We start from the raw sequence: 12,655 nt of genomic DNA on the forward strand, positions 1-12,655 counted from the left end.
AATATCTTAACCAAGTAGAAGTTTAACTTAATGTATAAACACGAATTAGTTACTTATTTGTGAACACACATCTATAGATTTCAAATCCATATAGAATACGCAAATATATATATATTTATCATATATATATATATGACTGAATAGATTTGACTTGTAATTTTGATCAATTTACTTACTTGTGCACAACATCATTACACCCTATTTTCAATTTCCCTTTATATGATGGTTTCAGAGTAAAAAACGTTTGATTTAATTTGTATTTTTTAAACTATTTATTTTTTCTTTGAGCAAATTGGAACACTTAAAATAATGTCGCGTCATGCGAACCTAATTACATAAATATTTATATAAATTGTACTTTTTTTCTTTTTCTAATATTTTGCTACTAGATTAATTGAAAGCACATCAAGAATGAAATGAACGCACGATACGCAAACGTATAAGTATATATATATATATATATATATATATATATATATATATATATATATATATATATATATTTGTACATATATATAACCCGCCACCGATTCTACAAACATAAAAATCACATATTTTCAATAAAATGCATAATTGCTCGGAGAGTTTACAGCATTTACAATAAAGACTTTGGTTTAGTGTTGACCACCTCCTTTACCAGCATGGAAACGCGCACATGTGGCTCGGCTGGCTTGAAGACAACAACACCATCCGGCTTATAGTCCGCATACTTAAGCTGGTAGACCTCGTGGAAGCCCAGCTTCTCCATGACTCGCGCCGAGTAATGACTGCTACAGAGGACGTGGTAAACGTTTATCTGATTCTCACGCATATACTCGTAGGCTCGTTCCGTTAAACGGCCCGCAATGCCCAGACCACGATAATTGCTATTCACGGAGAGGATTTTGCCATCGAGTATGACATTCTCATTGGGATACAAATCGAATATGTCGAACTGCTCCTCTATGTGATCCATAAGACCGAGTATCTTTTTGAATTTGGGATGTTCGCAGTCATCGGCCGCCTTCTTAGCGGGCTCATCAGTTGGCGACTGTAAACAATAAATCAAAAAATGATTAAAACATGTAAGTTGAATATGTTGCTAGAACTATAAAGTTGTATTTATTTATAATTAAATATATGTTTCCTTAATATACGACATACATTTATTTATTGTTTTCATAATTAAACATTTTAATTTTTTTTATACACTCTGAAAATTAGACATATTTTTTTTAAGTTTTATAAAAATATACTCCGAAATTAAGAAAAGAAAAAACCTGTTTTTTTAGAAGAGCAAAACCTTGCGTTTAAGAAACATACTTTCTAGATAATAAGTTGAGTTACTTTTGGCATCAAAAGTATGGCTACTTTGTGAAAATCAGTGCCCTTTTATGATAATATATGATAAACACGTATGTGACTTACAAAATATGAATAAAATAGTTAGGCAGATTCAGACGTATGATAAATCAATATAGAAAGTTGTGTTAAATATATATATGATTTGTAGTTAAATGAATTCTCCACTTACTGGTCGTCGCATAAGTCCATTGATGAAGACGCCAATGATTTCGCCATTGCGGTTGACCGCTTTATATGAGCAATTGTCCTTGAGTGGTTTCACTGAGAACTGTTCCAGTTGATAGCACTCACCGAGTTCAAGAAATTTATTCATCGGTTCATCCTGAAATTAAGACATTTATGCTAATCAGTTCGCAATCAAAACGAAACAAACTAAAAAAAAAAAAACAAAACCCGATTCGCAAAATGAATCAACTCGCTCAGCTTGTTTGTTGTTTGTATTGCTGACTGTTGTTGTTTGTTGCTTAATTTTTTTTTTATTACAAAGATATTTGGCAACCAGAAATTGGTTCGCACTGCGCATGCAGATCAGGTTCTCATCATGTTGTCACTAATCATAATAGTAATAACAATAATAGCTATGCTTGGCTGGCAAATCAAATATTACGCGACAAGTATTTAATTGACAGATAAGATTGATTGCATTTATGAATTGCAAACAATTTGTTCTCTAGGCAATTACGCGGCACGATTAGAATTATAATAAAATGATTTATGCGCGCGCACTTGGCAATTTCAAGTCTTTTCGATCGGCATCATTTTTTTAATTTATTGCAATGCAAAACGGAACCGAAGTCACACACAGTCAGTCAGTTAGTCAGTCAGTTAATCAGTCAGTAAGCCAGGTGTGGGCTGCATAATGTGATTTGTTGATTGTATATTTGAGATGTTTGCGTATTATTTTATGGCATTCTAATTGGAGTGGAAATTGGTCACGCCTCTTATGCAAGTTTAATTAAAAAAGATCGAGATATTTTAGTCGCTTGCAGCAGAGCGAAAACGGTTCAAAGTCGTCATTTACATGACTTCTTTAAACTGGTTTCCATCAAAGATATGATTTGATTAAAAAAAAGAGAAGGTACAAAAACTTAAGGGACTTCCCGATGAATCAGTTATCTAAAAATCAAGGATAAGGTTCACTAACTTGACGTACTAAGAAAACATAAAGCAGATGCAAAATAAACAAGTTAAAATACCCAATGCATTCATTAAACTTTTTAATTCATTCAACTGGAATTTTTTTGAATTTATTTGTGAGCTTAACGGAGCTAATCGTGCGCTAATGCCACTAATTAATATTTATAAGAAATTTATTAAGAATTTTGGCTTTGTTTTGACTAGTATCGAAACGCGACTGCATATTAATCACAATTTGCATAACAATAGAGAGCTGGGGCATACAAGCCGAAACGAAAACCTACCTTAAAAAAGAAAGTCTTTAGCATGGTTAGAATTGCCTCAGTGTCCTCCGGCTGCACCAGTTCAATGGTATACGGGCATTCCGTATCCGCTGTTGTTGTTGTTGTTGTTGTAGACGACATATTGAGCACGTCCAATTTCTGAGTCAAACGGGCGATCGGATATAAATCGTTCAGCTGTAGACGAAACAAATCGTTAAAATTCACTAGCAATTCACATATAAGCGTAATAGTTGATGTATATATAGTATATATATGTGTGTTCTGTATGTCTAGATTTATTATCGTTATTTATGGCTCTTAGATGAAAGCCAGACATTTTAATTTGCAGCACATGTGTTTTTCCACGACAGCACTTTTCACTTGCATTTCCATGACCATTACCAATTTCATGGCCGGCGGAAAAGCAAGCAAGCAAACAATATTTTTATTTGCTTTTCATGTACACTTTTGACAGATCGCATAAATTATGGTCCAACACTTCATATTTGTATTTAGCGCAAATGACAGAAAAATGGAAAACATATCTGTTGGGGTATGTCAGTAATATATACTCTTAGGTATTAGTAACTTAACAGATATATAACTTCTTAGTGCTGCTTAAAAGATAAAGAATAGGTTGAAATTTATAAATAGATGCTTGTTATACCCTTTACTATATTATTTCATTAATTCTATGTTAGTATTTTAAATGAATATTGAAATTTTTAGTTTTAGTTGACTATTTTCAGCATTTAAATTTTTAGATTACAATAATCACAAATATATATATAAATAAAATAAGCACTTAGAATTCAACAAAAGAATATTGTATTGCAGCAATAGTCCATTTATATTAATAGTATTACTTTATTTAAAGTGGTTAATAAAAACTGAAAAATGTTTAAATTTACAGATTTAACTGGACTTTGAGCACTATTTATTTTAGTTTTCTTTTCAAATTTCGAATTTGTGTTCATTTTTTAAGCAATTCAGTTTTTAAATTACAGTTACAATAAAATAATTTTTTTTTTATAAATAAAATAAACGTAATTGAATATTAAAAAATGAATGTGCAAAAAAACCAAGTAAGAAATATTGTTTTGCCTAGAAATGTATAAAGAAACTCTTAAGATATTTGAAACTATTAGGAAATATTTCAAACTATGCCTAACTGTTAAATCTATTGAGTCTTATTTATATGAAAAGAACTTGTTATTTATTTAACTAACAATATTATTATATGAACCTGTTACTGTAAACATCAATAAGCAAAATTTTATGACTTATTTGAAGTATGAATTTGTGCTTAATATTTATTTTTACTGTTAGCATCACACTGTTAATGTCAAATGCACTTATAAGCCAACTATCAAAATGTTAAGAACCCTATTCTCATATAACAGAAGATAATTTTAAGCAATTGGTTTTATTCGTAGTGTTAAGAATACTTCTTATTCGGTTCATTGAAAAACCAAGAGCAACAATGTTATTTCAAATATTTGGCAAACAATTTGATTTAATTGCAGCTGAAGTGCGTATTTAATTTAAATTGGCATTTCAAAGCACCAGCCCCTCAATTTATGCACATGCATATATATGTAGTATTCAATTTAGAAAATGTTTACGGTATCATAATTCTTCTAAGCTATTATTGGCTCACAGACTCTCTATATTTATTTGCACGTCTTTGGCACTGAAAGTGGAACCCACGCAAACGAGGCATGTTTACAGTAACGATTACTATATTTACGTATTGGGTTTGGAGGTCGATCAACTACTACAACTACTATAGGGTATCTATGTGGTATGCCACACTTACCGCACATCTGGAGTCAAGGATTCGATGATTGCTTTGCAGCATCGGCTGCTCTCGCATATTTTGCACCTCCATATTGATTTTTTTTTTAGTTATTTACTTTATTTAGAACTTTTAGTTCTTTGTGTGATGCGTGAGAAAATTTTGAAATCAAAAGGAAAATACCTAGAGATTTTTTTTTTGTTTTCAACAAAAATTTATTAATTAATTATTGCTTTTTGGCGCGCGCGTTTCTATAGTATTCTGGTTGGTTCTGTTTTTGCGGCGTTTGTTTATTTGCCAGCGAATTTGTTATTTATTGTTGTTGTTTGATTTATTTATCTGTGCCCCTTTTTTTCTTCGAGCACATTTGTATAGCTAAAACGCTTAACAACTTTGACAGTTACAAATACTGCTAATTTTTAACACAATTCAGCTGATCACAGAATCAAACGAAAAAGCGAAAACAACACATTTGATTGAAGTGTGTTGATTGAGGTCCTTTTGGACGTGTATTGTTGTTGTTGTTGTTGGTGATTGTTGATTTGCCTCGCGGCCTTTAGCGAGCTTTAGCTTCCCTTGTGCAAACAATGAATGCCAATCATCGCGGCTGTTTGCACTTTATATACTGGGTGTTGGGCAGAGTAACGTATACGCAGTGTGGTCTGAACCTGAACCCGAACCCGAAACGACTATAAGCCAGCCAGAACGTGAGAGTGCGATAGCAACCGAGCAGGCAGGCAAGAGTAACAACAACAATAACAATGCCAACGTAGGATGGAGAAGACGGCGAAATTTATTTAATTTTCTCTCTTCCTCTCTCTCTCTCTCTCTCTGTCTGTCACTCTCTTTGGCAGGCGGTGACGACTGGATCTAGTTCCGTTTGTTGCCTGCTGCCTGCCGATCGCAACTGAGCACGAAGCATGAGCATACGAATGGCCGGACATAACAAAAGCAAAAGCTAAATACTTTTTGGATACTGCTGCGGGCAGCGACGCAAGCAGCGACGTAGGCGCTTCGCTTGATTCTCTCTTTGCAAAAAACACACAACTGTTTGTCTGTGTGGGTGTGTGTGTGAGTGTGTATGTACAGATGAAGGTATTGGCAGAGATAATAAGAGTAAAATTTGCATTTGGTGTGGGTTCCACACGAGCGGATTAGGCAAATTAAGCAAATTGCGCTCGTATATTTCACTGTTAAAAGAAAGCTCTCTCTCTCTCTCTCTTTATTTATCTCTCTCTGTCTACCTCACAGCTGTTGTTTGATGAGGCTCATAGAACGAAAACAGTGACGGGAACTTGGCGTCGTGACAGGTTTGTGAATGGCTATTGTTGATCACTAAAAAAAAAAAAGAAAAAAAACGCTGCTTTCCGGCTGCCTGATTGGAGTTGGCCGGAAGGCTGGAGGTCAACTTTTACCGTTGCGTTCTGGTTTGAGGAACCGTTTTGAGTAAATTGAAATTTAGTACATATGTCATTTTTGTTAATTGCACTTTGAATATGATCATTAATTGTATTTAAGTTGAATGCGCCCGAATTGTCCAATGTAAGAAAGTAACTGAAAATAAGTGCATATATTATGTATGTAGCAAAAAAAGGCATTTTTGCGAAGCTAACAGATTGCATTATTATGCAAACAGAGCCATTCTCAATTCCACTCAACATGGTCACCCATACCAAGCAGTTGCTGCTCTCGCAAATATTTACGGCCTGCCAATGGGAGGAGAGAAGATATGTATGCAGATCGACTGCTATCTGCTATCTGTTTATAATATAAATACGCTCCGCTGAGGCAAACAGAGCGCATTTCACAGCGACGACAATTCTCGAGATGAAGGTGGAGACGGAGGTCAGTTGCGTTGGGTGTGTTTGCATTAGCGACAACGATGACGACGACGACGACGACGACGACAGCGACGACGTCGTCCGCACTGCTTCGAGTGGCGTTTTTGTTTCTTTTCTTTTTTTGTATTTAATTCTTTTGTTTTCTTTTTGCTAGCTTTGTTTTCGATCCCAGATTTTTGTTTACATTGACGGTCGTGCGCTCTCGTCAATTACCCGACAGCTGAAATAAAAAAACCGCCCGCCAATTGCTGTCTGCGCATAAATTGGTTTAAAATATTTATAAATATTGTTTATTAAGTTATATCTTTTTTTGGCTGCGACACGTTGGCTTGTTGACTTTATGTGCCAGTGATTTTTAATGATTATTTTCATTTTCATTTTTTTTTTTATCTATTTAATTATTTTGTTTAGCCACGTTCGCGCTTTTTTTTTATTACTGTTATAGATTGTCGCCGATGAGCACGTGAATGTTATTTATGGCTTGTTCATATCTGTCATACTATTATACATACACTCATGTGTGTGGTTTTAAGTTAGTCACATTGGAAAACTCAACACAGCTCTTGACAAATTTGCGGTTAACCTGTGCTCTGAGCTGAACCAGTTTGTTATAATTTGTATTTCTGTTGTTATGCGCTGTGGAGTTCTTAATTTAGCCAACTGATTGTGATTATATAATATATATATGTATATAATCAAATGGCCAAGCCTTCTCTCTGCCCCAAATCGGCTTATTGTCTTTCATTGTGTTGCAATGCATGCTACTGCCACTTTGATGTGGTCAACTGCAGGTGTTAACATCTTATTCATGGCTGGGCTTCAGTTGCCTTAATTAAGTTAATGTGGTCACAGCATTTTTTGTGTTTTGTGCATGTCATCCATGTGGACATCAAATAAACAATTACTATTATTAATCATTTTTGTGTTTAAACAGGTGGCGCATCTTTATTAAGTATACGTTACGTTGCAAAAGCCGAGAGTCCGAGACACATGGAAATGAATGTAAGAGAAATCAGGGAATATGGAGGAGAGAGAGAGAGAGAGAGCGGAACCGTTGGTCAACATTTCTTCCATTTCCCCAACTTGTTGAAACTCAAGAGATTTTCAAAAGCAAAATAATTTTGAATATAGTTTGTTATGTATTTTAAGAGTATATTTAAAATTAGAAAGATTACTTTTTATAGAGAGAAAGAGTTGGAGTTTGAGACCCATATGAAGAGAGAAGGCAAGAGAATGAGTCTTATAGAGAAACAAAGTGGAAAGTTACGATGAGATTTAGAGATAGATGAAGAGACAGTCTTATAGAGATAGAGAGCAACATAGAGGATGAAAATGATTGTGTGAGCGGATGGAAGAGGAAGATATACCATGAGATTAGTAGAGATCGAAAGAAATAGAGAACATTAAAGACAGACTTAGATCTATAATAAGATAGAGGAAGAGTGAGAACGAGACTCGATGAGATAGAAAGTAAGAGGGAGAAAACCAGATACAGGGACTTATAGAGATATATAGAAGAAGAGAGAGAAAAAGTCTTATAGAGAGAGAGAGAGAGAGAGAGAGTCTTCGAGAATGTTTGAGATTTATAGATACGAAAGAGTGATTCTGAATAATAACGGTGATATTTGAAGTAAAGGAAAGTTGAAAAGTATGAGAAATACACAGAGAGCATACGATGAAGAGTTCCAATTCAATATATTACTAACATGAAGCATTCGAGTGACAGTTTTTTTTCTAATAATATATTACAAATATAAAAACATTACAATAAAAAAACTAATAATAATTATAGACTCTGTCGTTTTATGATGACATAAATTATTATCCACTAAAACGTGTGATTTATATGTGGTGTGGCAAGTAGGCTTTCAAATATACTGTACAATGGCAAATAAAATTTAGAAAAAAAATGCTGTTTGAATTATTTAATAAAAATACAAAGTTAATACCTGTGTAGAAACCCGGTGTTAAAACCAGATAGCATGAGATTTACAACAATTATTTTATATTGTTGATTCTATCATAAGAAAAATGTTAATTTAAAATTCGCCTTTAAACGTGTTAACGGGGAATTCAGCTTATATCATAAAGATTTTCTAGATATGATTAGCAAATTATTTAGGTAGCCAGTTGATATGGGTTTTGGGCAAATTCCAGCTGGGCTCTGACTGCTCCCAAATTAGCTTGCTTGTGCGTTCCATAAATTTGAACATTTCTAGGTTTTTCACTGATTGCGTAATAATTTTAGTTGCTCAATTGTGAACGCAACTCTAATTTGGGTTTCTAATGCGGCCATAAATTGCATTGTCTGAACAATTCGCATGCAAATTTTCATTCTAATTTTCATTTCGAATTTCCGCTTGATTTGCTGTCCCTGTGTGTGTGTGTGTAGGTGTGTGTGTGTGCTATGTTTTTCGCATCGTCATGTGTCTAATGAGTTGCGAGCTGTACAATTTACGACTTCAACACCCACTTCGACGAAGCGACTATTAAACTATGTGTGTGTGATTTATATATTTTTAATCACATCTGTCCAAAGTATGTGGCTCGTGTTGGCACGTAACAAAAAGCCAGCTGCCATTAATAGATATATTGATTGCCAAGTTGTATATGATCTGCTCGCGGCGACTCACAGTTCGTAGTCTTAACTTTATTTTAATTATTCAGTGGCGATAGACGTTAGTGCCTCAATCATTTAATTTTCAATTTCTGCCTGCCTGCAATACAGTTTAAATTTAAACATACTCTGACTGGCACACGCTTGAAGTCTTAACTTCAATATACCGAATAGTTTAAATGATTTGCCATATCTATAATTATTAAGACATTAACAGTGTTTAAATGCGCACTTTGAGCAATTTGGTTGAGCATTGCATACAAATCGCAGTTAAATAGCTACAACACTTGCCGACACTCGTTCAACCATTAAGTTTTTATTTTTTACTGCACCTGTGAGACACTTATTATTATTAATCGTTATATCAAACTTCTATCAGCAGTAGAAAATTGAATGTATAATATGTGAATTTTTATATTGTTGTTGAACGCAACTTTTGTCGACATCCTGACAGATATAGAGTTGAAACTTGGAACACATACTAGTCTGTGCCCACGTCAGACGAAGTGTAGAAATTGTAGTCCTACGTTCGCTAGGGGGCTAGGAAATCGATAAAATCGATAAAATCGATATTCGTAAATCGATAAAGGCACATATCTCCAATAATTCTAAGGCTACGTTCTCCAGATTGAGTTTGTAGGCTGTTGACGATGAGCTTAAAATATCGGGATATGTCACCACCAGGCCCCCGCAGGTCTTCCGCAGGTTTTCAGTTCGAGATGTCAAATTAGGTAGTGATATTAATAGTAGGCGCCTTTAAGAACCGATAACAAATTTGTATGGCCACGCCCATAATCGGCAATGTCGATATTTCGCGATATGTAAATCGATAATTCTGCAAATCTCCCACAATTTTAAAGAGAGAGAGCGATCACACATGGAAGGTAATTTGCTGGTAACCTCCTCCAAGGAAGGCATATACATTTTTAGACCACGCCCACACCCGACTCCTCCAGGAACTACCTGTTATCAGCGGGTATTACGCATGGTATCAAAGTATTTCGCAGTCGTTCTCTCTTGTTAATATACGATTGGAGAGTGGTGAGAAAGGTTTTTAGATCATGGGAAAATAAAGCCAAATAGTTTAAAACTGTGGCCAAATAATGAGTCTTAGCGATAGAGACAGAGTGGAAGCGAGAGAGCTAATGGGATAATGAGACTTATAGATGAATAGAGATGGAGATTGCGACCTATAGTAATAGAGAGAAAGAAAGAGAATGAGTCGTATAAAGAGAGAGAGAGAGAGAGAGAGATTGAGACGTATATTAATAATATTCATTGATTGTGATAAACATAAGAAATGGTTATATTTTTAAAATATAAAATAATATTGTTTGCTATTTATAGAAACGTATTCATTCCTATATATATAATTTGTATAGTTTCAGACAAATTTGAGCACTCATAACACTTATTTGTAGACAACTCTAGATGAAGTCCATCCCATGAAACCGCACACAATAAAATGGTACACCAATGAATCACTCACCAATCAGGGCACGGGTCTTGGAGTGGTGGGTCCTCGGGTATTCTACCATTAATCCAAAAATGGGTATATATAGTAGCGATCTGTGCAGGTTTTGTGAAAGAGAGGAGGAATCCTCAATGCACATCCTAGCAGAATGTGTCGCCTTAACTAGAAGGAGACGCAGCATCCTAGGGGCGCATGTTTTGAATTGCGAAGACATAGAAGACCTCAACCCAACAAAGATCCTCACGTTCGTAAGGGAGTTGGGGCTGATGGAAGAGCTATGGGCTCAGAAGGGGGCACAATAGATCAAATAGGTCGCGGTGCAGCTTCCCTCCCAATAATAATAATAATAATAATAACACTTATTTGTGTGTAAATAATATAAAATATTTCTATTAAATGAATGCAGTCAGGTACTTAATCAAGTTACCCAGGCAAAGATTAATAGTTACACTTGATAAAATGTTGCAGCGATTGAAGGTCAATCTTGACATATATTAAATTAACTTGTTTCCATTTTGTAATTATATGCAATTTATAATTAAATAGAAGTATGCAAATCCGCTTACATAGAAAGACAAGATAATTCTGCTGATTGATATCAGTGATTATTAATTATTTATAGTGTCAAATTAAAACATGTTACTGTTAAAGGTAACAAATCTAGAATATTTAGCTTTTGTGATGCGTCGAATAAGGAATACTCTCAAAAGAACTAAACTAAATGTTAACCAAATGTTATCAGTAAGCAGACAATACATTTATTGTCTTATTAGTGATGGTATATTAATTAACAGAGCATAACAATGGAGTAACAACAGCATGACGGATCACTATTAATCACTGTTAACTGCTGTTAAATGAGTAACGGACCAATTTTATCAATACAAATGTTATCGCTGTTAACAGCGGAAACTTAGTGAAAGATTTATGGGAACCTTCTGAATCTATTTCCATATGGGTGTTAACACACAATTAATTTGTCGTTTACGTCAGAGATATGCATATATTAATATATATTGCATATTAAGTTTCCATAAATCATTATTAATAAATAATCAGGTTTCTCTACTGGGAAATACTTTCGTGTAAAGTTGTGTGGCGAACTATTAAAGCAAATAAAGTAAACTAATTTAGTGCCGCAAATATTCCAGAAAATCAGATTACAGGGCGTGAAGAGACTATTCGTTCCTAACAGTCATGTGATGAATTAAACAAAAACATTTGAAGTCTATAATAAATATCTTATTATAAGTTTAGGACCGTAAATTTAAGAATATATAAAAGTCTAGTAGCAAGTTATATAAAGTCTGCGACTTTCCGACAGGTGTGTAACTGTATTTGTGCGTGTGTGTGTGTATCTGTGAACTTGTGCTTGACAAAGCGGAATTGATTTGTCCCCACACCAGAGGGTGTGTGGGGGGTGTAGTGCTGGACAAATGGCCCACGGTCGGTTGGAGTTGGAGTAACCGTCGATACTGTTCGTTTGTTGGCTGTTGGCTGTTGGCTGTTGGCTGTTGGCTGTTTGTCGTGTGTGGCTTAAAGTCAACATTAAATGTTGAACGTGACTTGAAATTGAAAGCATGGTTGTCGTCCGCCGGTGTGAGTGCTGCCGCCCACAGAGCGCTGTTGCATGCGACTCCGATGCATTCATTGGCAACAAACCAACTTTGGCACCGTTTTAATTTTTAGTTTTCATTTAAAAAAAAAAAGAAAGAAAAAAAAAACGTTTATCTTAGGCATGCCGAGCATTAAATACCCTCGTAGACCTGCATTTTTTTTTTTTTATAAGTCCCTTAAAAATTATCTTTTGACTGATTATTGGTCCGATCGCATTATCTCCTGTGTCCTGTCTATAACAAAGATTAACATATGTCAAGTCAAAATTGCCTTAAAGGGAGTTTCTCGCATATAAGTCTTGAAAATTCAGACAGACAACATGGCCATCGACTCGGAAAGGGATGTTGATCAAGAATAAATATACTTTATGGAGATTTGTCTTTTAAGGCGTTGAATATCTGCAACATAAACAGAATAAAAAATACACTCTGCAAGGGAACAAAAACTTGGTAAACACCGTAGTCTTATTACCGTGCACCGTGAGTTAGTTTCAGTGGGTGTTCATTGTTTCTTGGCCATAATTATATCCGCCCCAAGACGGCAGCATTGATTTAATTGTATTCT

General features: G+C 34.8%; 1 protein-coding gene across 1 annotated transcript; it reads right to left on the reverse strand.

Moving 5' to 3' along the window:
• Positions 1 to 248: 248 nt before the first annotated feature.
• On the reverse strand, positions 249 to 5,173 carry LOC6560444 (arylalkylamine N-acetyltransferase 1). Its single transcript, XM_001987386.3, has 4 exons — positions 4,564 to 5,173; positions 2,766 to 2,939; positions 1,514 to 1,666; positions 249 to 1,030 (listed from the first exon to the last, which is right to left on the reverse strand). The coding sequence occupies exons 1-4, from the start codon at positions 4,633 to 4,635 to the stop codon at positions 596 to 598; spliced, it is 834 nt and encodes a 277-aa protein (XP_001987422.1). The 5' UTR covers positions 4,636 to 5,173; the 3' UTR covers positions 249 to 595.
• Positions 5,174 to 12,655: the final 7,482 nt, after the last annotated feature.

Source organism: Drosophila grimshawi, unplaced genomic scaffold (genome assembly GCF_018153295.1).
Source record: "Drosophila grimshawi isolate 15287-2541.00 unplaced genomic scaffold, ASM1815329v1 contig_1369, whole genome shotgun sequence".
Lineage (NCBI taxonomy): Eukaryota > Metazoa > Arthropoda > Insecta > Diptera > Drosophilidae > Drosophila > Drosophila grimshawi.

Excerpts from the sequence above, each read along its gene's own strand:
- LOC6560444 (XM_001987386.3), bottom strand. The coding sequence starts at position 4,635 with ATGGAGGTGCAAAATATGCGAGAGCAGCCGATGCTGCAAAGCAATCAT. Across the intron at positions 2,940-4,563 it reads TCCTTGACTCCAGATGTGCG|CTGAACGATTTATATCCGAT; the intron begins GTAAGTGTGGCA and ends TTTCGTCTACAG. Across the intron at positions 1,031-1,513 it reads ATGGACTTATGCGACGACCA|TCGCCAACTGATGAGCCCGC; the intron begins GTAAGTGGAGAA and ends TATTGTTTACAG.